Source organism: Lygodium microphyllum, chromosome 8 (genome assembly GCF_053477565.2).
Source record: "Lygodium microphyllum isolate KBCC chromosome 8, Lygodium_microphyllum_v1.1.10, whole genome shotgun sequence".
NCBI classification, from domain to species: Eukaryota; Viridiplantae; Streptophyta; class Polypodiopsida; order Schizaeales; family Lygodiaceae; genus Lygodium; species Lygodium microphyllum.
Genome location: NC_141142.1, coordinates 43,003,908 through 43,028,088, shown reverse-complemented (window position 1 = coordinate 43,028,088; position 24,181 = coordinate 43,003,908). Strand labels below are relative to the sequence as shown.

The 24,181-nt window shown below is 41.3% G+C and overlaps 1 protein-coding gene across 2 annotated transcripts in view; it reads left to right on the top strand.

Moving 5' to 3' along the window:
* Positions 1 to 23,288, top strand: part of LOC148032215 (adaptin family protein) — a 44,336-nt gene extending 21,048 nt beyond the window's left edge. The window contains exons 4-11 of one of the 2 annotated variants that reach the window (XM_087682869.1): positions 7,758 to 7,956; positions 11,518 to 11,746; positions 13,437 to 13,603; positions 17,842 to 18,051; positions 18,483 to 18,593; positions 21,795 to 21,971; positions 22,163 to 22,657; positions 22,751 to 23,288. In XM_087682869.1, coding sequence (XP_087538995.1) covers positions 7,758 to 7,956; positions 11,518 to 11,746; positions 13,437 to 13,603; positions 17,842 to 18,051; positions 18,483 to 18,593; positions 21,795 to 21,971; positions 22,163 to 22,657; positions 22,751 to 23,047 — 1,885 coding nt within the window. In that variant the 3' untranslated portion in view covers positions 23,048 to 23,288. The remainder of the gene's footprint in view (positions 1 to 7,757; positions 7,957 to 11,517; positions 11,747 to 13,436; positions 13,604 to 17,841; positions 18,052 to 18,482; positions 18,594 to 21,794; positions 21,972 to 22,162; positions 22,658 to 22,750) is intronic. The other variant, XM_087682867.1, reaches the window with a different exon arrangement.
* Positions 23,289 to 24,181: the final 893 nt, after the last annotated feature.

The window sequence follows — 24,181 nt, the reverse complement described above, 5'->3', positions numbered from 1 at the left end:
ATGATCAGCAAAGTGAAGAGGAATTTGATGACCAGTTCAAGAATCGGATGAGGACAGTAGCAAATCTCTTTGCTGAATTGGCAAAGGATCCTCAATTTACCCAATTTTTGAATGCTCCAAAGGACTGCAAAGGCAAGAAGAAGAAGATGTCCTCTACACCTTCGGGACAACAAGATGCACCGAAGAGAATGCCAAACCCTTCATTTGAAGCTCCTAAAGATGCTAATGAAATAAAACATTTGATGCCTACGAGGCAAGGGATGCAAATGCAAGGCCATCACGGAAGTGCCAATCCAATGGATCTTGGACAGCCATGCGTGTATGCTATGATGGGACAGTTAGGATATTTTGGTGGAAGCATGATTTTTCATGCTATGGTTGGACAAGGACCGCATACGGGAATGTATGGCACAAATCCCTATGGTATGTAGCAACCAATGCATGGAGTGCAAGGCCCAATGTATTTGGGTATGACTGGAAATATGCAAAACTCTATGTGTGGCAGCATTGGCTTGATGCCTGGGGCACAATAGTATGTTTGGTATTGCGTCTGCACCCCCGAATGCTTATGGGGCTCAAGGAATGAATGTTGGTCATGCAAATGCTCCATTTTACGTTGGTTTTGATGTGAATTCAGCAAATGCACCCTTTTTGCAGCAGCCAGTGTATGACAACTTGACACCCAAAGGGGCAGCAAAAGACTATGATGAGGGTGGAAAAGGAGTGAAGTTTGAGTCCTTCAGCGGTGTATAAGATAGGCTGAAAGCTTTGACTTTCATTCAGCAGTTTGATGCAACCTATTCAAGGGGGAACCTCACGGAGTCCTCAAAGATTTGAAAGGCAGCCACTTTCTTGAAAGGGAATGCATTACAGTGGTGGTCCACTCTTTTGATGCAAGGTAGAGCACCGTCAACGTGGGTACAATTCAAGCAAATGTTTGCATCGAATTGGTTGACAAGTACCTTTGAGGTGGACATCATGACAGCTTGGAATAAGCTGGATGCTAAGAAATGTAAGAATTTGGAGCAATATAATAAGAAGTTTTGGGATGCATTGCTGCCTATTACTTCTAATTGCCCTGCACCCCTTCATGAGCAAGTGGAAAATATGTTTGTGGGCTGCCCAAAGGAATCATGGATTTTTGTATTAAATCCACCTTGTTTAGCATGTCTTAGCTTACAGAGATTGCTGCTACAGCCGATGCTTTGCTGCGTGGGAAGGATTCGGGCTTCTTAGAGAGTGGGGAGAAGCCGAATAAAAAGTTGTTTAAGGTTGAGAAAAGGGGAAGATCTGAATATCAGCCTGAAAAGAGGCCAAAATAACAAAGAAAGGGCTCGAAAACATTGGCACAACATAGGGAATTGATGGCTGCAAATAAATGTTTTATTTGTGAACTGGAGGGTCACATTGCAAGGGATTGTTCCGATAGGGAGCAAGCTGGAAAATCAGAAAATCAGAGAGATTCTAAAGGAAAAAAGCCCAAAACATGAGTGGGATTGGTGCCCGATGTTGTTAATGATCAGCCCAATGATGATGCTACTGAGTTGTACAGAGCATGGGGCAAAATTAGGGATCAACATGCATTGATTTTCTTTGATAATGGTGCACAAGCCAACTTCATTTCTGTTGACATGGCCGCCCGTCCAGGCATTAGAAAGGATGAGATGGGACCCATGGGGGAAGTTGGAATGGCATGTAAAGGCCATGTAGAGCCTGTCACACCCCGCTCATCGGAAAGCTTCGGTTGCACATATAAGGGTATGTGGATAGTGAAGAGTTCTTCATTGCTCCACCTGAGGGTTATAATGTATTGCTTGGTATGCTGTGGTGTCACCGTATGCATGCAGTGATTGATTCTCGTGCAAAAAAGATTACTATTCAGCATAAGGGAAAGGTACTCACACTTGATGTAAAGTTGAAAGGTGAATCTATCCCTGTTGTATCTGCAGCTGTCATTTCTAAAGTAATGAAAAATCATCTTTCAGCGTACTTGGTTTTTACTAAGAATAAAGATGATAGTGAGAATGTTGGGAACATATCTAAGTTAGAAAAGGATCGCATGTCATTTTTGAAAATGTATGCTGATTGCTTCTCTTAGTCACTTCCAGGGCAGCTATCGCTTGAAAGGCCAGAAGATCATGGCATAGATCTTATCCCTGGAAGTAGCCCACCTAGAAGCCACCCGAGAGAGAGAGAGAGAGAGAGAGAGAGAGAGAGAGATGGAGACCTGCCATGACCTGTCTTCTGCAACGACCTGACCTCGTCTGCTGGCTCTATCGGGCCTGCGTCTACGTTATTTTGCCTCGCTTCTGCACGCAGGCAGAGTTAGCCACACAACGAGAGAGAGAGAGAGTGAGCGAGCGTGGGAGAGAGACGTCGTGTTACCTGCCTGCAGACGTGCCTCCCTTGCCCAGCGGATGTGTGTACCTGCTCGTGCGCTGCCTGAGCCCCTTCGTCAGAACAGTGTAGGGTCCGTTCTGCCTTGTTCATGACCTGCCATCGCCTACTCGTGAACAGTTGGCCTTCCTGGGGAGCCCTACTCTGCGATTGAGAGAGAGAGAGAGAGAGCGTATCAGAGAACTGTCAGGATCTGGGAGCGCGTGGCTGTGACCTTGCACAGGACAACAGGCAGATTGTGGCAGCAGAGAGAGAGAGAGCGCCCTGCAAATAGTTTCAGATCTCTGGTTAAAGGGGTGATACAACATGGCTGGTCTGGACATGGCCTTTATTGACCAAACGGTGGCAGCCCTTGGTCCGGATTCTGAAACTGAGGAACCAGAGGATATGGTTCCTTGCATAGAGGAGATACCATCTGGTCCTGACTTCCAGCCTGCAGGCAAACGCACCAAGCATACTTCTGAAGTTACAATGGATCATTAGGAACGTTCTTATGCTCAGGTTGCTTCTGATTCCGTGGATTCTCAGGATGTTGACTGGGAGCATTTGTTGGAGTTTGCCAACACTCTGCTTGGTGATTATGTTCAACATAATCATGAAGCGTTCTCTGACTCGGGAACTAAAGATATTCTCGAAGCCACTGTGGATCCTAAAAATGTTTTGCGCTCATTCTCAGTGTTTTATGATCGTGCTGTTATACTCTTCTTTACTGGTAGAATTCCAATGCTGTCCTATATTTGCCAGTGGTTGCAAAGTCTCCTATAAGGGGAGTGTGTTGAAGAGATTTTTGTTGGGCCCTGAGGCTTTTATGAGGTGCATGGGTGGTGGGGCTATTTTAGATGCCAAAACTCATATGTTGGCACTCCGTTGGTCTCTTTTTGGTGCCATGTGCTTGGATCATCAACCGTGGGTCTTTATAGCCCGTTATTTTCTTGAGGATCACGGGCTTGTGCATGGTAACACCCAAATTCGGAGTTCTCGGTGGCATGTTCTTAATGCAGACTCTCGGTTTTCTAGTCCTTCATCATCTCTGCTTGCTCATTTGGTATGTTCCTGGAAACGGTTCTCCAGAAGGCTCAATGGCATCCAGCGGAGGACCGCTTAGCTACTAACTCTTTTCAACTGGAATTGTTGGCAGCCTCGTGGTTACCTTTTTTGGGAAGGCAAACATGAGCTCAGACCAAAATTTAACCGCATGGCACGTTTGGGCTTGACTTCAGTTGCAGATGCCACCCTTGCTCGTCGCAATGTGTTGATATCATTTCGTACATCCAGGAGGCTTTTCAGGTTCCCTCGTGGATGCCGGGATTTATGGGGACAGCTTTTGATGGTGCTCCAGAGCAGACAACTCTTTCCTGCCCTTGCTTCGGATCGTCCCTGGCTGGATTGGGACCTTGCAGGCCTTCTGAATTTAGAAAAGGGTTCAGCTAACCAGGTGTATCATCTTCTGATTAAAGATCAACAATGGCTGGTTACTAAAGCTAATACTGTATGGGGATTGCATAAATCTCGGTCATGGTGGAAGGTAACCGTGATGGAGGGTTGGTTGAACAAGACACCTTTCAAATGCAAGGTCTTTCTTTGGAGGGTGATGATTGGTGGTCTTCCTCTTGCTTCAGCCCTTTCCAAGCGTCGAATCTCCAACGGCAATTGTTTCTTTTGCACCACCAGTGTGGAATCGGCCCGTCATCGATTTATTGCTTGCCCTCTCGCTAAGAAAATCTGGTCACTCTTGTCAGCAGTTTGGCGAGTGGTGGTTGGTTTCTTGCTAAGCCCTTTTGATTGGGTTTTTGTGCGGCCCAAATACCCCACACTGGCACAACCACATATGAAGATCTTGTTTCACTTTCTTAGATATTGGGGCTGTTGGCACAATTAGACCATTCGGAATGCTTTTCTTTTTGACTCGGCCTCTAATGTCGAGGGACATATTGCTAGGCTTAAACGTCTCTTGCATTGGCAGATAGATCTCATTCGGCACTCTGACTTACTCCCTCGGGAGGACTTACTTCCGTGGCATATGGCAATTTCCTCTGCGTATTTGCCATGACTTTTGTAACTCTTTTGTTGTTTAGTACTTTATAAATATAACATCCATTACAAAAAAAAAAGAGAGTAACGCTGAAGACCGCAGAGTATGAATGCTGAAGATTGAAGAAGAATCTGTACAATGGGCTATTGGAGTATCACCAGCCAGAGAGCTCTCTCTCTCTCTCTCTCTCTCTCTCTCTCACCTGCAGAAAACTTAAAACTGAATGTATGTGACCCGAGCGGATAGGCTGGCTATTAATAAGCTAAAATAAAATAATAAAATGCAGCAGGTCAACCATGCTGAAAACTGTCTGACTGCAACAAACTGATAATAATAATAATAAAATAAGCATAAAATGCTGTGATTGCTGCCTAGCTGCCACATGGCACCTGTCCGCCCTGCCCGGTCTGCCCAAACTGCGCGATAAATGCTGGCGACTGCCCTGAAACTGTCTGACCTGCTCCAAACTGGGTAAATCTGCCCTAATCTGTCCTGACACAGCCTGTGCCTGACTGGGGATGATCAAATCCCTGACACCATTCGGGTTGCAAACTATCCCATCAATTAATTGTGGATGTGTGAAGTTCAGTATTTTTGTGACACTAGAAGTCATTTGAGACTCCCAATACCAAGGCTTCTTGATACCTAGCTGATTGCAACGTGCGAGTCTATGCAAGTTGGATGCATTACACTCTCTCCTCTCTCCACGTATCAAATCCATGAGGTAATTTTAAAAGGGCTAATTTCACCTTTTTAATGTTATGGGTTTCCCAATCTAAACATTCAACTTTGGGCTTGTTCTTCTTCTTGCATGTGAATTTGGTCTTGCTTCTTTCTATGTTTAGGATTGCCTAATACACAGTTGGACCTATTCTTTGGGTTTGACAACTCGTTGATTACTATGCTTGCCCATTGGTGGATGATTTAGGCACCCAAAATTGACTACATAGATTGGTTTAGTAGGATGTTTCTGGTTACTTCTATACACTTGCTCATGTGGGATCTTGCCTCTTTGCTAGCATGCATCTTCAACATACAAACATCTCGTGGTCATTTTTGGACCAACTTCTACTGCTGGTCTTGATTCTTCATGGCAATCGATGTATCTTTTTTGGCATCTAGTTCATGGGGTCTTGTAGGGACTTACATATTGTGTATTCCCCATGTAAGGGTGAGTTACTCGCAGGTTGTTTCTACGTCCTTGTAAATTCCCAAAGTGAGTCACTTCATCTTCTTTTGTTTCCTCTTCACTACTCTTGGAAAAATTTCAAGGAAAGGGAGGGTTATGGTCTCAATCCTACTTCAACACATTCACAATATCGGGTGCACGAAGGGACTTTGTTTGAGAATGCATTTGAAGGTATACAAGATGGCTTCGTATAGTATTTCCTTTGGAGCTTGTTGAGTCTTCATTACATGGTTCATGTCTCATTTCCATTCAGGGAGCGATTGATGGGAATATCAATTTAAAGGAGTCAATGTAATTTGTAAAGGAGTCTTGTATGTGTGAGAACATCCTTCAAATGCTTTAATTATCTAGCACTAAATAAAGCAGTCTTGTTTGTGAAAGAGCGCTAATGTAATCTCCTTTGTAAGTGGGAATAACCTTTATGGGATATTGCAAAAAGTTGATGCCCTGGAGTGCGACACTTTTTATGACACTCCGCATCAATCTTTGTGATATATGGCATGTGCAGTGGCAACACATGCACACCCCTTGTAAAGGAAGTCTCACTCCTATTTAAGGAGCTGTGTATGTTTGATCTCATGTAAGATTATCAAGATGTGGTCCTTTATGCTCCCTAGTCTCATTAGATTAAGTGTGCATGCTTAGTTTTATCATGTTTATCTCTTAACTTCTTTTCTTATCAATAATCACCTCTTTGCCCAATCCCAATTGTGCCAACATGCAGTGGAGTATGGCTGGTATCAGATGGTGGTTCCATGGGGTGGAAGAAAATTTGTGAGGGCTCTTTGCGTAGGGCCCCTCGTGTCAGCTCAAATACTGTAGTGACAACTGAGAATCTCTGTGTTTGCGAAGCTCAAGTACGTAGAGTCCGAGTTGGTGCTGGTTCACTACTGTCATCAAGTGTGAAAAGGGAGCCCCTTTGATGAGCATGTGCCTTGGGAAGATTGCCTCAGATTGACACATTGCAGGCGCAACGTTCTCATTTGTTTAATTCCTTGAATTGAATAGGGTTTTGACACACGTAATGTACTAGAAATGCTGTTGCCATTGACTCTGCTTTTGATATTCATGGTCATATTGGTCGCAGTAGAGGCTTAGCATTGTGAAGGCAGCTTCTATGATATCGGCAGGGGTTGTATTTGTGATGTGGCTACTCCATGGCTCAAAGTTATTCACATGGCTTTGATCAGTGTTTGTGTGGGACAGTGGAAGACACTCTTAGTGTTTGGGGGCTTCAACAAGCTTGTTTTTCTGCTATTAGAATTTAGCAATATGGCTTATTTGTTCTTTTCTCTTTTTAGCTGTGCATATGGCTTTCACATGCTGGCCAGACCGCCTCTTGTACATTTGGCATAGATGTGTTGCACCAGGTCAGACTGGGGTCTGTGATCATGATACTCAAGGTAGACTGGTAACTGAACATAAAGAAGGAAAGAGGAGCTGAGGACATGGCCATTCAGACTGGGGTCTGTTATCATGATGATCAAGAGAACTGAACATAAGGAGGAAAGAGTGGGTGAGGACATGTCATATAGCCTGTGAGGAGGTCACATGCCTCTAACATGCACTCTTGAGCTCTATTGTTTCTCCAGTCAAGAAGTTGAGGATTGATTTTAGGCTGCTCAAGTCTATCACTTGATCAAAGATAGCACTCACATAGAGGGACTTGGGCTCTATTCATGATAAGGTACCCATAAGAATAGTGACAGTGACTCCATATAATATCTCCTTTTCCTTTCTCTTTGTGGAACTTTTTTTTTGGGGGTGAGAGAGAGAGAGAGAGAGAGAGAGAGAGAGAGAGCCTGTTCTAGTTTTTTTAACAAAACTCTTAATGTCATTCCTTGAACTGTGGGAGAGCTTACTTGAAAACCCAGAGGTGATTTACACTAAGGTCAGCATAGTAGTATAATTGGGGCCAAAGACTCTGAACCTGTTGAGCCGTATGATAATTTTTTTATTGTCAAATAGAACAGAGTCTCTTATTACCATTTGTTGAAATTTGTTGTGAACAAATACACTAGGATTTCAAGAGTTCCCTGACTTTTACTGAATTAACCTTTTAAGTGTATCTCAGTCAAGATAAAAGCTTCCATTTTTGCACGGATGGGAAGATCATTAACTTGTCACGTGGAATTGCAGGATCAAGGAATTCAATGAATGGGCACAGTGCCTGGTCTTAGAATTAGTGTCAAAATATGTTCCTTCAGATCCCAATGAGACATTTGACATCATGAACTTGCTGGAGGACAGACTGCAGCATGCAAACAGTGCAGTTGTCTTGGCTACAATTAGGGTTTTCCTTCATTTGACCATGTCCATGGCAGATGTCCATCAGCAGGTAAGTCACTTCAGCAAGTAAATTAGAGCTTCCCCCCTCTTGACACTCGACTTTTGTTTGGCTTTGGACCTATGTTTCATTGTTATGTGTTGAAGCATGTACAATCCTGTAAAGTTTGTTTTGCATTGATGATTATCACAATGTGATGGGTTTCCTGTTGTCATTATTGAATCCTTTGGGCATATGCACGTCTAGCTTCATTGCATTCCAGTCTGGTTTTGGCATCAGGTGATGAGTTTGTTTTTCTAAGCTTTTTTGCATCTCCATGCTTCAGGAAGCGCCGACTCATTTTTGGTTTGTGCAATCCAAGTCAGCGCAGATATGAAGAGCAGAGTCTTGCATACATATTCTTTTGTTTCTTGTATGCATCAGTCTGGTTGTACAAGGCTAGAGTTTCACCTCTCAACCATAGGTCAATATCTATATGCAATCCTTCAGCATGCATGTTTTTCACAATCAACCACATGTCCTCTTTGTTATGTCCTATGCAACTAAAGTACAAACTGTGTTTTGCGAGCTGCATAACCTGGAGCCTGCACCCAAGGGATTTCATGTCACAGCTTGGTGCTCATTAGGCCTCTCTCCTAGTGTGACAAGCACCCACTAGTGCCTCTATTCACCCACTAGAGCCTCTCTCCTAATATGACGAGGACCCACTAGGGCCTCTATTCACTCAGAGCATTTGGGTCTTTAGATAATCCAGATTTTTACATGTTTCCTGTGCTGGCCGTATCTTAGCATCTTGTTCCAGACACATTCATGTGCATGTATGAAACAGCATGGTTTGTGCTAAACTCTTGTAAAAACACGCTTTCAACCATCCCCATCCTTCCCCTACACATCAAGGGACACAAATTCACATGAAGATGCTATCACAAGTTAATATGTCTAAGTGTGTGAATGTGTGCCCACGCGATGGGAAGGGCACTCATCTAGAGGAGAAGTGTTGGTAGAAGTATCCCCATTTGAAGCTAGAGGAAGGTTCTAAGGATTCGAAGGCTACTTCTAGTACTATTGAGCTCGTCTTTGTTCATTTGTTTGAGGTTGAAGATACAGCACTTGCTTTTTCACTGAGGAGAAGCCATGGCTTGCTGAAGTGGAGCCTCTTCACATATGACCTACCGATAGGATTGGGTCCAAGATCTTTGTTCTAGTGGGGGTTTCGTCACCATTGATGACAACTCTTCCATACCCATTCGTGGAGTGGGGAGTATTCCCCTTTTGTTGGATAGACAAGGTTCATCTATCGAAGTTCTTTTTGTACTAGATTTAGGTTTTAACCTTATTTTTGTCCATGGTCTGACACAGCTAGGTATTCGAGTGTTCTTGACCCAGAATGTTGTGACCTTTGAAGATTCTTCCACATGTTCTATTCTTTGGACCGGTACCCAGGAGGGTGGGCTTTACAAGCTCATTGCCTTTGTTGCGTGGACTTCCCATGAGCTTGCTCGGTATGGGCACCTGAATTTTGACTCCATTAGACAGGCTTCTTGGGGCAAAGGGGGCTTCTTATGAACTTGATCAAACAACCTTATGAACTGCAGTAGTTGACACTCAAAACTCATGGAAGGTAAATGATTGAGAGTGTGAGGTGGTTTGTTGCATAAAGTGGAGATGGTAGGGTGGCAAATTCTTCGAGGACAGAATGACTTGGGGATCTAGTGGTGGCAAATTCGGCAAGTAATTGCTGATATTCAGCCCATTCGACCTTTAAGTCATCCTTATCCGCTATTTTTGAATTTTTGGAGCTCATCCTTAAGATCGATTTGATAGATCGAATTACAAGCTGTATAGTGGTTGGTCAAATGAACCCATTAATTGGATGCAAGGTCAAAATGCTGAAGTTCTGAAAAGAATTCAAACATTAGATCTTGTATGAGCTCAAGTATGGTGGTAGCATTTCTGCTTTTCCAAGATCAGACTACCTCATGTAGTAGATTAGGCCATATTGTGAAGTTGAACCCATTTACATAGGTCTTAATTACTAAACACGTTCTTGGCCATAGTGAAAGAGTGGAAAGAAGAATGAGGTGTCGAATAATTGGCGGCATTGGGTAGGCAGGTGCTACATGCAACACCAAAGTGCTTGGCATGGTGACTCTAGGTGGTTGTGCTTGATAGAAGGTAGATGTACCACTAGGCATTGGTAATTGATCAGATTGTGTGGCCATGTGAGTGTTGTGACAGGCTTGATATGTATGAGATGGATATCCTTGCACGTAGGTCCCCATGGGTGCTTGGTTTGGGGCAGCTGATTTGTGTGAAGGGTAGGATGGGAGGGTTGTGATTAGGTGATGCAGCAAAAGCAAAATCATTAGAATAAGCTCATGAAATAGAGGTATTACCTGACCTTCTATGTGCAAATAGTATGACAACATGATGAACACAATTTGATGAATGCTCTATGAATATATGGTTGAGACACTGAGAACATCTCTGAGAGTGCTGTATTTGAGACGGATCCCAAAATGCAGCAGCAGCAGTCCACGGGCTGATGACAATGTGGGCAGCAATGGAGGGAGTGAAACACAGTCCTTTAGGCAGCAGGATGTTGATGAAGATTCAGGGCAGCAAAACACAGGTATGCTGGCTGAAAACACAGCCTTGTGAACAGTAGGAGAGGTCAATGATGATCATGTCAGCTAGGGAATAATGATGGATAATTAGTGATGAGGATTGATGCCCTCAACATGCCCTTTTATGGGGGAATTTTGGGCATTTGTCCTCCTGAATAAAAATAATACCTTTTTCACAAATATATCTTTTTGGAGCTGTTTTAGTGGAGTAAGATTGGGTGTAATGCATGATAATTTTGTGTTAATGCATGCCTTTAAATTTAATGGCTCAAATTGGCTTGCAAGTTGTCATTTTTCTTAGGCTTACAAGTTGTAAAGGCTAAAGCGTACCCTCTTCTTGACATTAGAAAAGAATGCCCTTCCAATGGGAGCTTTGCAGGGAGAATTGATTCAAGTGTCATGTATTGAGATTTGTAGAAAGGTTATTTTGTCTGTCTTGCACAATGGGATTGAGAATTCTTTAGCAATGACTTGATTTGTGATTAGCATGGCTGAGAACATACTTTGATGCATTAGTTTACTGAATGATGGACTCCTAAAATGTGAAACTTCTTTATTATCAATTTAATTTGCACAGAAAAACCAATATAAATGAATCTTGCCTAGAACAGCTACCTTGGCCAATCTTTCATAGAAATCAAGAACCAATCCAGTGCATTCTTTCTTCTGTTTTGGTCCTTCCTCTGTGCTTAATGCATGGAAATGATTGTATCTTCGTGGTTAAATTGTCTGCTAAATAGATTTTATTGTATTGCTGGAATTTGGAGTTTCACTGTTTCCTTGATTAATCCCTCGCACCCAACTTCATGCTATAGTAACAATGTCTAGCTTTACAGCTCTAAATTTGGAGCTTTTGACTTTCTTGGTAATTAGTTGTGCTTCCTTCATGTTTCATTTGATCATATGAAAGGATAAACTTCCTTGACATATTTTCCATAGTGATTTCCTTTTTGAGGTGATCATTACTTTGTTATCTGTGGATCAGGTTTATGAGAGAATCAAGGCTCCCTTGCTAACACTAGTTAGTTCAGGAAGCACAGAGCAGTCATATGCAGTTCTATGCCATCTCCATTTGTTAGTGATGCGGGCACCCATTCTTTTCTCTTCTGATTATAAACATTTCTATTGCCGCTATAGTGATCCTTCGTACATGAAGAAGTTGAAGCTAGAGATGCTTACTGCTGTTGCCAATGAGAACAACACATATGAAATAGGTAAGAGTTAGTTATTTGTTGTATAACATGTTTGTACTGCTAGTATGAATGAGTGCTACGAAAATTCTGAAATTAAAAGTGGAATAGCCACTGAGGGCGATAGACTATAGTGCCAATGGATACCATGTTGATTGGTCAAGAATGAGGCCTATGTTGCTTGCTTGTGGAAAAGAAACTGGACGTGGAGAGGATGGATGAGGATGACAATAAGATGTATGTTTGAATGGTCAAAGGCTTGAAAGAGCACCATCTTCATATTGATTTAATTATGCTCATCAACTTGTCTCTATTGTCCTTAGAGGACTAATATTAGGATTCTGTGACTATTTTGCAACTTCCATGTCCCTGAGGCTGGTAAGTGCCCATAAATGGAGTATGACTGACCACCACATATTTCCAAAGATGCCCAAATTCAAGAAGCCTGGAAGATGAAGAGGCATCTTTATTAGGGGAATCTTCAACAAGTGTCCAATATCTTGTCATGATCAATCCTTCATGTCGAGGAATGGCGTTCTTGGAAGATTTCCATCCCTAGGTACTTTCTTCTTGTTTGTCCTCGGCCAGAGTAGTTGAAGGAGGAGGATGTAGAAACAAACATAGGGCATTGTTTGGACACATGACCAGATTTATGACATGCATATCCTGACCCTGCTAAAATGCCCCAATTAAGTTTATAGTATCCTTCATAAAAAACCTGAACATCTTGAATTTCAAGGGTGATGGAAAAAATATTCTTCTTGTCCATTTCTCAAAGTATGCAAAATTTGTTTTTTTGTTCCTTGCAACATTGTGGGGCATACTATACCAAACTAGATGGAATAGCAGGCAAATGCTCTTAAAGATAATCTGGGACATGTTGAACTTCCACCTAATGGGATAGCTGTGACAAATAAGGTTGTTCTGGTCCTTCGTGGGAGACCATGGAAGTGCATGCATCAAATGATGACCAAATATGAAAGGTGATTTCTCAAGCTAAATGAGATGCATCTGAAAGGATCACATTAGGAAAACCATGTTGAACAAGAATCAGGATTTCTGCACATATGAACCCCCAAATGTTCTGAGCCCATTACCCCACTTCTGGAATAGGAGGTCCTTTGCCAAGGGTAAAAAATCATAGCACAGAGAACCTCTTGAGTGGTGCCAAGATTCTAGGAAGAGCAAATTTGAACTTATGACTCAGTGGAGAACCAACTCAGCCATGACGATTTTGGCAGTGTACCACACATGCATGTCTACAGAAAGCCACACACACAAATCTGATCCAGGAAAGAGAGAAACACAAACAGCAGCAAGAAAAAAGGAAAAGGAGGGAGAGAAATAAACAGGAGCAGGAAGAGCAGAGAGATGCAGGGGAGTAAGAGAAAACAGTCCATGCACTGCATGCTCATATTTGATATCACAAAAGTATTAAGTGCGCAAGGTTTTAACTTTTGTTAGTTGGTTTATTGTGTGCTTGATGTTTTACATGATTGGGAGGTCTATTGTTTTCTCATTTGATTGATTATATCACAATTTTACTTTTTGGCTAGTGCAAGAGCCACATGCTTTCTGCCTGTGCTAGCTTTTAGACCTTAATAATTTGACTGCCCAAGATAAGGTATTGTTGAACGTCCTTTTAAAAAAACTGTGTTTATAGATTGAAAGCTTTTATTTGAGTGTCTACTCAGGACACATTCTGCTTTTACAGTTACGGAACTCAGTGAATATGCAGCAAATGTTGATGTGGCTATAGCTCGTGAATCTATCCGGGCTGTTGGAAAAATTGCCTTGCAGCAATATGATGTAAATGCTATAGTGGACAGGCTACTTCAGTTTTTGGAGATGGAGAAGGATTACGTGACTGCTGAAACTCTGGTTTGTCTGCAGAAACTCAAAGAATGTTTTTTGGCCTAATCTTGAAGCTTTGATCATGAATATCTTACTTATCATGTCATTTCGTAGTTATCAAAATACTCTCTGTTTTTTTGGCCTAAAAGTTGCTATGATGGTGAGTGTTGTGATATACAGATACGATTGCAGTGTGAGATAGCTATTGGGGCTACTACACATAAGTAAGCTTGGTCGATCTTTTGATGCCCAGTGCAGAGAAAGAAGTGTGATTTTTGGTCAAACTGGAGACATAGATATGCACATGTTCTTGGGGTAGGATAACAAGAGGGCATGGAAGATGTTTCAAGGGAGATTGTTGGGTACTCCGATCACAACACTGGAGGCATGGTACAACTATGCAAAGAATCTATATGATACATAGGGTCAACCCCTTGTTTCCCTGGGAAGGCCCTTTCCCATCTTGTACTTCATACTTTACTATAGGGATGGTGATAGAGGCATTTTGTAGATTGCAACATGGGAAGGCACAAGATCATGATGGTGATAGAGGAGCAGTGAGGAGGTCCCAGCCCAGCCCTAGTTTGCATCTACACGAGCGATATTGATTGATCTAGTGGTCTAGCTTGGCTGATCCAAATATCCTAGATTCTGACCCATGTGTTGGGGGACACATAAATAGGACGATTCATGTTATTATTGCTGGAGCGAGATTTAGGCTCCTCGGATTCCTCTCTGCATGGGATGATGGTACCCCTAGGCCCAACCCATGTCTATTTTGGCTTTCGATATTACTACCATTTTTATGTATTATAGATACCCAAGTCATGTTTTGTACCCCAGCCTCTAGGCATCTCAATCATGTATCATGTTATCATTTAGGACTTCCTTTAGTTCTCTCTCTCTCTCTCTCTCTCTCTCTCCTTTTTCTTTCGTGAAGATAATTGAATTAAATGGCAATATTTGCCTCAGATTGTCAGGTCAGCTAAGAAAAACAGAACAAACACTAGTCAAGCCAAAAGGCCTCTAAGACCATGATACACAAATATCACACAAAAAGGACAGCCTGAGCGGAGCGAACAATATCCAGCCAAGGAGCAACAATGTCAGGAAGAACTAGGTCAGTTGAAACCATAGAGGAGATTTGCCATAACAATAAACCACGAACACGGGCCACATGACCATGGATTCTTGAGGCAGAATAAAAATGAAGGCATTTCGAGTATGCTAAATATGCCATAGAGTTGTCCAACTAAGGAAATGAAAAAGGCAGGAATGATTTGATTGCAAGGTGGACATAGAAGGCATCCTTCACATAATCTACGAACAAGCTGATATCCGTTGCTGAGTCATTGAGGACCACACATGGGAAACAAAACTCCAAATTTGTTGAGCAATAGGGCAAGAGATGAAGCAATGTCTCATTGCATGTAGTACAAAATACACAACAACCATGGGAGATCTTATGAGCACGTAACACATCCATGGTTGGAAGACCCCTAATAAGCAATCTCCCTATGAAAACTTTACCCTGGTAAGAAATCTTAGACTTCCAGAGTTGGAGAAATATTTTCGGCCACTTCTTTTCGTTGTCTCGAATATTCCATATTTTATTGGCCTTTCTAGTGATCCATCTCTTGACCTTGACCATCTGATGATAGATCTGATTTGTTGACCTGTTCTCGAAATCATCAGGTAAGTAGCACAATATCGAATCCCGCCAAGGAGACGAGGGCTGTAATGCAGGCAATGGAGAGTACTTCATAAGCTGTTCCTGTAAGGACGACCAAATGTCATTTTAGCCACGAGGCACCTGAAAGTACTGATGAATGTGCCGGAAAGAATAAAGATGAGGCTACCCAGGAATGACACCATCATGGACTGTCTGCAATCCCAAGCGAGCCATCCGGTTAAACTTATCTCATTGCAAGTCTTTATAAGACTAGTCCAGCAACCTGGAGGTAGCTAGCACTTCTCTTGGCAGTGAATTCTCTTCCTTACGAAGATCAGGAGGGCGCCAAACTGTGAAATACAAAATCTCTTGCTAGGATGCAATCAAATGAGAAAGGAGAAAAGACCGGGAGACCTTAATAGGCCTTGTAAAATTCAGCACATGCCCCCAAGAAACTTGAATAATCGTGCGACCATGCGAGATACTAGTCTTTTCAATTAAAAATTTTGCAATATCTATCCAGGGATGACTCTGCACACATAAAGCTTGCAAAAGTGCCAATATCAAAGCAACCATATGGAAATTAACATCCAATAAAGCTGCTCCTCCCATCCTTTTAGGAGTAGTCACATGTTTCCAAGACATCCACACTTGGCCCAAACAATTCCCTTTCTTTTTCCACAACATAAAGCGGATAGATTGAACCCGTTCCAAATGAGACTTCTTAGTCCAATGAAGTAAGGGTAGAAAAAACGAGAGCATATTGATCATGATGCATTGAGCAACTTTAAGTCTCACATGAAGAGGCCAGCCTTGAGATTTCCGGTACATAAACCTATATGGGATAATATCCAATCAAGTAATGCGCGAGGAGCTACATTCATAGCAATAGGATAGTCCAAGTGTTGGGTAATATCTCCTTTAGAAATCACAGCTCCTTGCCTACCCAAAGCTTGCAAATCACTCTCCGTATAAGAAATTAGTGTAGATTTTTGAGCATTAATATGAAGCCCTGAAGCTAAAGCAAAGAGATTCCACGTAGCCATTGCCCGATTCACATTAGTCCAATTAGCCTTGAGAATCATAAAGGAATTATCAGCCAAAGATTGACCCAAAAGTTGGGCACCATTGGGAAGAGACAAACTAACAATCTCGCCTTGATCAGCCATCTTATCCAACAAAGAGAGCATTGGGTGAGTGACTAAGGCAAATAGGAAAGGACTGAGAGGGCAGCCTTGCCAAAGAGAACAAGGCTTCCTTTAGTTCTTTCTCTCTCTCGCAACCATCTGTTAAGTGTACTATTAATGCAAGCGAGGAAAAAATCGAGTGAAACCCACTAAAACAGGGCATGCAATTTGACATTTTTTTGAAACCTCATGGCAATCATACATAAGAAATTGAGTATGTACTGAATTTGTATGGTTTTTAAACAAAGTACAAAGTTCTAATAAGAGGGATTCAATTCACCAAAATCTATATTGTATCCTCAATGAGGATTCAGACTTGTCCTTAATGAAAACATTTTTCTTAAATATAATGCAAATGTTGGGTACAGAATTTGAATATGCTGATATAATCAAGTGATCTGGAGTGCTCAAAACCCCAAAATGATTTTTGAATCACCAACATTGGAGTTTGGATGAGTGAGAAGCGACAAGCTTAAGTTTTTTTGCCTAAAACAGGGTGCTGTTTTGTGGCCTGCTTTAGGCAAAAAAATTCCCAACATAAATCAAACAGGTAACAAAATACACATATTTAGCTAAAATGAAAAGTTAAGGCGGATGCCCATTGTGTCAGATGTCTTCTCCAAGATGCAACCTTCTATCATTGATGAGTTTTCGAAATGTGTCAAACTGCGTACTATATCTTGGTAAGGTTCGCCCAGTTTTTTGTTTGGTTAGAAACTCGTGCTTGGAGCTCCATTTTGCTTCCTCCCTCCATGTTTTCATGTCACGGCCTAGTATGAGCTTGAAAGTAGCTGCTGTTTACTATAGGCACTCTTCCAGGGTATTCTACAGCTACATTTGTGTCTTCGAAAGCTACACAGGATATGGCACTATTTATATCCTGTCTTCTGCGTCTCTTGTCAAAAGAGAAGGCTGGCCTTCCATGGCTGGCTTTTAAGCATCACTGCTGGAGGCCTGCTGGTGCAAGCTATGGCTCTTTCCTTTGCTATCATCTCTGGTCAGAGTTTCCCTCACTGGATGAACATTGTTGGTAGCTTGTGTTTGTCACCTAATATGGGTTGTTTGCATGGCTTAAGGCTGGGGATTCGGAGTGCCTGTATTTGTGCTTTTCAGCTTATGTGGTCCTGTGCTGCTTAGTATCCTGGAGTCTTTGTGCTGGTTCTGGCTTTGTTGTAGGGGTTGGTGACTGTCTATAGCTGCGGCTTTATATCAAGGTCATGGTGACTCCTCGTGATAGAAATATCTGAAAGTTTTAAAGGTTGCCGATGTGCATTACAAAGGCGTCCATTATTTAAGTTAGCTTTCTGTCATCAAAACCTCTATGTGAACTAGTTTCTTCCTGCTGGCCACTAATTAATGTTTGTTGACGTTAAGATTGATGGACACTTCTTGGTGAAACTAAACAGGTCCTGGTCAAAGACCTACTGAGAAAGTACCCCCAGTGGAGTCATGATTGCATTGCTGTTGTGGGTAATGTAAGTAGCAAGCATGTGCAAGAACCGAAGGCGAAAGCTGCTCTAGTCTGGATGCTAGGAGAATATGCACAAGAAATGCCAGATGCTCCTTATGTCCTTGAAGGTTTTGTTGAAGGCTGGGCAGATGAAGAATCACCAGAGGTAATGTTTCTGATTAGATGACCTAAATCACTCGTCAATGAATTCTTGGCTTGTTTTGTGTCTTGTTACACACTCTTGACTAGAACCTAGTCACATGACCTCATACTAATGGAGTTATTGTTTAGATGGTGCTCAAAGATTAGACATTAGATTGTGACTGTTGTTTGCTTTGTTCTATGATAACTAAAGATGTGCTCTGACTAAGCTAAGTTTTTAGCATTTCTTTGTATTGCACTTTTCTTACTTTCAGGTGTTCTAGTTGGCCTGAGACTTTTCAGGCTGCTAATGAGGATTGCAAACTTTGTGTGGAGGAAAATTTTTAATAAAGCTAGATGAATACCTGATAGCCAGAAGTTTACTGATCCTGAAAAACCTTTTTTACACCACAGATGCTCATAGTGCTCTTTGGTTCTTTTTCCCCTCCAAAACAGGTTCGATTGGAACTACTTACAGCGGTTGCCAAATGTTTCTTTAAAAGGGCCCCAGAAACACAAAAGGTGTTGGGGTGTACCCTTACTGCAGCTTTATCAGATGCTCATCAAGTAAGTTGTTTTTCCTGGATAGCAAATTCTAAGGGAGTGAGGGAGGGAGGGAGGTAAGCATATGTGAGACGCCTGTTGATACTAGGGTTGCAACTAATATATTGCCAAAAGTTATGCCAAAACAGCATATTCGCTATGTGTTCTATATGCTTGAACCAAGAGGGATTGTGGGTGTTAACCAAATTTACACTCAGTTTATTAGCCCAAAATTTCAAGAAATTAACTTCTACTTTGGGAGAGAGATGTACTTGACACTCATAGCAAGAATGCATCCTGGCAATAAAGCCGAAATTGACTGTCCATTCCTTCAGTTTAGTGATACCCCAATTGGAAAGGTGTCCAAGTTGAGGTTCCAGTGCCTTATAGTTCCTGCACTTCAGTTCAAGTTTTGAGGGCCTCTTGAGGGGATTGTGTTCAGATGCCACATGGACCAAAGTGACTTGTCAAATATGTGCTTATTGTCAATATGGCGGATTTCAATGTACAGTTGCAGTTTTAACCCAAAACTTTAAATCTGAAAGTTTCCAAGGTGTATTCAGTCTTGAATACTTAGATAGGATGTCATGTCTCCAACATGACTACAGTCTTGATCCTCAAATTCATTTGTTCTATGGCCCTTGTGTTGTCGATGTAGGCACTAAGGTGACCATCAATTTTCTTTCACAATCAACAAGGAGCCAAACATAGCTGTGCTTTTTTTTGTACAGAGGTAGAAATTTGCCTGGTTTAGGATAGTCAGAAATGCGGAACCAGTTGTATAGTAGTCTTTGAGATGTGCATAAATAGCATGGTACTTGAAATTTGTTCATGGTCACACATGTTTTGAGACTATGATTCAGTACAGGAATTTGGGTCATGGGATTGATTGACCACATCTTTTCACTTTGGTTAAATATTTTCATCAGGACTGCAGATGCAGGTTAGCTGTTGCCGTAGATCATTTTGGTTGCTTTTCGGCTTATGTTTGGATGCCTATAGACTATGATCGTCCAAAATCTTGATGTTACTATAGAGAAGCCCAGCTTGATCCATGTCGCTTGATTGATGCTGTTTCCACATGTTATATGTTAGGGGCTTTGATACTCTCAATGGTGGTTACACATTTCAAAAGATTTGTCCATTCATTAGTCAATTGTACCTACAGACAGATCCACTCTTTAGACCATTGTATCTAGATCATTCTTCATTTCATTCTCTCTATGTCCATCCTTCACTCCTCTCTTCCCTGCACATATGCCTACTTCCATCATTGCCAAGTTGTGACTTATGTACACACAATGAATGTTCAGTTTAAAATGACTGAGCAGAATTCGAACAGTCAGCCTTGGGAGGAGTTTCATGAGGAGAGGAAATATGAGGAGAAGGCGCCTTAGGGAGAGCTTCGTCAGGGAAGGAGCAATGAAGAACTCTAGCATTAGGAAGAGTTGCTAGAGAAAGGCACAGTTAGATCTGTAAGAGAGAAGTTCTTAGGTCAATCTCTGAAATGACAAGATGTAAAGTTGAATCTGTGAAATAAGAATGATCTAGAGTTTGATTTGTTGAACAACAGGAGAAAGAGTAGGTCAGAAAGTGAAACAAGATCCATAGTTGTTGTGTGAAAGGAATTACAGATTCAAGATCTGTAAAGAGGGATTCACAGTTCAAATCTGGGAATTATTCAAAAAAAGATTGCAAGTTGACTTGATATAAGTGAAAGTGATTGGGTAGTAATACTCAAAACGTTTGCATGTATCGTAGAGTGCTTTGAGCATATGTGCATACAACAATAGAATTTTAATTTGATGATTTGGTTAAAGTGTAACCAACCTTTTGTATATTACTTGTTAACAAGATGTATTGGTTCAATCATTCAAATTAATTTGATGCTCATGAACAAAGCCATCTTTGCATTAATTTTTGTGAAATTAAAGAAGGTATTGTTCTTCTCATATTTGTTGTGTATTCTCTACTCTTTGCTCATATTTTGTCCGTTGTGCTCTGTAATTTTTACAAGAAACAAACAATGAACTTGTGAATCTATACAAATAAGTTCTCTAGAATCTAAATTTGGTAACTAAATTTAGGAGGTTACTATTTTTGGAAGTTGCTCAAATGGAAATTCTATTTGTGTCAAAGGGTTCGAAATTTCACTAGGAATAACTTTTGTCTTCAAGGGCTATCTTAAATTCTTAACTATTTGAGAGATTTTTAGAGTAAAAGGTTTAGAAGTTTCTTTTTCTAGAAAAGTGATGTGGCATCTAGAATAGGACACGTATCATTCCAAAGAGACAAGTGCCCTTACACGTCATTTTCAGCAAGCACTTGTCATTTATAGTCTCTACTTTCCACTTTTGAGTACCTAGGCTCCAGACCTATAAATTGGAGGTTTGTCTCTTCATTTTGAACAAGCTCTAATACTGAATTTTCAACCACATGCTTTGCACTCTTCTTTTTATCACTCATCCAAGAAGCACTTTCTACTTAGCTTGATTAAGTCCAAGCATGAAAGAAGAAAATCAACTTGTTGCTTGGAGTATATAGAAATTAGGGAATTAAAACCCTAATTTTCAGAATTGTTGCAAATCTGCCCATTGTTTATGGTTTAGGCACTTGGTGCCCATGTTTTGTGTCAATAAAATCCTATAAAGGGGGAGGGGCTGGTTCCCCTCCTAGTGTGGTGTCGACTCTCTCCTTTCTCTTTCACTCTCTCTTTGTCTTCTAATTTTCATGGGGATAGTTGATCAAGTTGGTTAAGTTCAAAGTATTGTCATTCTCATGTTCTTTGCCCTGCTTACACAAAGAGTTAAAAGAATGTCCAAAGAAACAAGGGTGATGAAGTGGAACAATGAGCTGATGGTGCCCATCAGGCACCAAAATTAATGAAGAGAATATCCTAATATTCTTTCAATCTCTAGCTTCCTTTTCATTGCTTCAATGATTCAGGGGTGGATGATTGCCACCAGTCTATCAGACGAAAGATGCATCCGGATTCTTATTTTACTTTGGGGCCTTGTATCGTTTACATTTAATTGTGCTTTAGAGAAATAGACTTGCTTATTTGGTAATTCTATAGGGATTTTGACAATTGTCTTGGGTGTGCCACTGTTGCTATATATTTTTCCAGTATTTATCAGGAGCATCGAAAGTTTCTAGCTTAGATCATGTAGAATTAGTGTTTCCACAATCAAAAAGCGAGTCATTTTCCCTGATTTTCATTTTCAGGATGTGCATGACAGGGCATTGTTCTACTTGAGGCTTCTCCAGCATGGAGTTGAAACAGCTGAGCGGGTTATTAATCCACCAAAGCAAGCAGTTTCTGTGTTTGCTGACACACAAAGCAGTGAAATCAAAGATCGAATTTTTGATGAGTTCAACAGCCTGGCAGTTGTATATCAGGAGGTGAGGACCAAGCCATGTTATTTATTCAATATTCCTACTTGCCAGATTTTACAGTATCATGTGATTTGATTGTTCAGGAGGTCCTACTAAAGTATCCTTTTGGTTGTATAGTTGTGTAGTGGATCCCACTAAAGCATGGTTACACACCCTTTGCTTGTAATATTATACTTCTTTTGTCTGTTTGTTTGCAGCCTTCCTACATGTTCTTGGATAAAGAACATCGGGCTCCCTTTGAATTCTCTGATGATGGAGCAACATTGACTGTGGAATCAGAATCATCAGAAAATATGTTGTCAGCACAGCGTGTGGATGCAAGTGATAATGACCTGTTATTAAGTGCATCAGAAAAAGAGGATACAAGAGCGGCTGTTAGCAATGGTACGCTAGCTTACAGTGCACCTAGCACTTCAGCTGCTGATAACCTGAATATGCTGCTTGCCCCTCGTTCTCCATCTCCTCCACAACCTGATCCTCCCCGTCCCACTTCAACTGCGGAAGCAGCTGTGAGGTCATCCTCAGCTGCCTTGATGGCTGTTGATGATTTATTAGGGTTAGGGATGCCTGTAGCACTTGCACCTACTCCTCTTCAGACATCAGCACCTGCACTTACCCTTACTGCAAAACCTGTTTTGGAGCCAGCAGCCTTTCAGCAGAAATGGAGGCAGCTTCCAGTTGCATTAGCTAAGGTATGCACTTTTTTGATGTGATGATGTGTCTTTGTATCTCATGAAGTAATGTGTACTCAGCATCTATGCTTGTTCAAATGGTTTTAAACACAGGAATATACACTAACATCACAAGCAGTTGCAAGTCTAACTGGCCCTCAACCTCTTCTTCGCCACATGCAAGGGCAGCTCATTCAATGCATTGCCTCAGGTGGTCAAGCACCCAACTATAAGTTCTTTTTCTTTGGACAGAAGTCAGGTGTGCCTGCTGGATCAGGTTTCTTCTTGGTGGAGTGCATCATCAACGTAATGTCCAAAAATTGTGCAGCAAAGTTTAAGACAGACGAGTCCAGTTTGTTGGAAAATTTTGCTGACATTTTTCAGTCAGCTCTCTTGAAATTTGGTTTGTAGCCCTTTCTTTTGCTGCGTCCAACAAGCATTTGAATAGCAAATGCTGCCTTGTTTAAAGTCTCAGCAAACCGAGTTTTCCCACAATAGTTACATGAGCGTCAATTCTTTTGTAAGAATAAAGCAAATGTGGATTCAGTTTAAAAGTTTTTGATAGAATGGTATAATATCAAGCTTATATAAAGTTGGCATAAGAGCTTTATCACCTTGCCTGATTGTCAACTGAGGTCGTCTGTAGTTTATTAATTCTGAAGAATGGTTGACCTTGTTAGTTGGAGGGTTCTAAACATATTCTTGCCTTCAAGAACTTTTGAGTGAATATCGCATGATGGCATCAATAGCTTGTTGAATTATGGGGTCTAGAAATAGTCTCCAATCTTCAAGATTATGTTTTATGTGCAAGGTCTACATTGATATTGTATTTACTCATACAACCTTCTAAGTATGACCTTGATTCATGGTATTTCGGACAAAGTTCATGATGCATGCATGCTCCTTCGACAAGCTTTCTGGGCATTTGATCTTGAGTTTTCACAAGTCAATAAGTAGCTTAGTAGATGTGTATATGTATCTTAATAAGGGGCAGGCTTTGTATTTAATGCGTTTTACATATGAACAGGTACTTTTTAACATGTGTGTTTGGAACAGTGGTGAGTCCATAGAGCAAGGTCGTGAAGATTAAGATTGTAGATCAAAATCCACAATGCACAAGTAATGGCTTCTCTTTTCAAGAGGTGTGGTTTTGTGTGTTCCTAGAATAATATAACTGTGGAGGGGGTTCTATTTGACAAAAAGCTATCCAAGTGGCATGAATTGAGTAGCTAACTATTGCCCCTGGTATAGCTCTTAGCATGTTTGCTTGGTCTTTTCAGACAAATGGGAAGATTTTCAATTGTATCTACGCATTGGTAGGGACTGAATGGTATGTTTGGTCCTCTTTGCAAATTCTTTTGAGGTTAGACATTAGGGTTGAAGTTCTAGCTTGATAGACTTGGGGAGCCTGCTGCATATACTTTTGCAAATGGGTTTGTTGATATTGTAAATTAGTTCCATGATGTTGTCAACTATGCCCTTCAACAAATTGACTTCTATTTTTGGGATGTAAGATTTATTGGATGGGTCCCACTATTATACAAT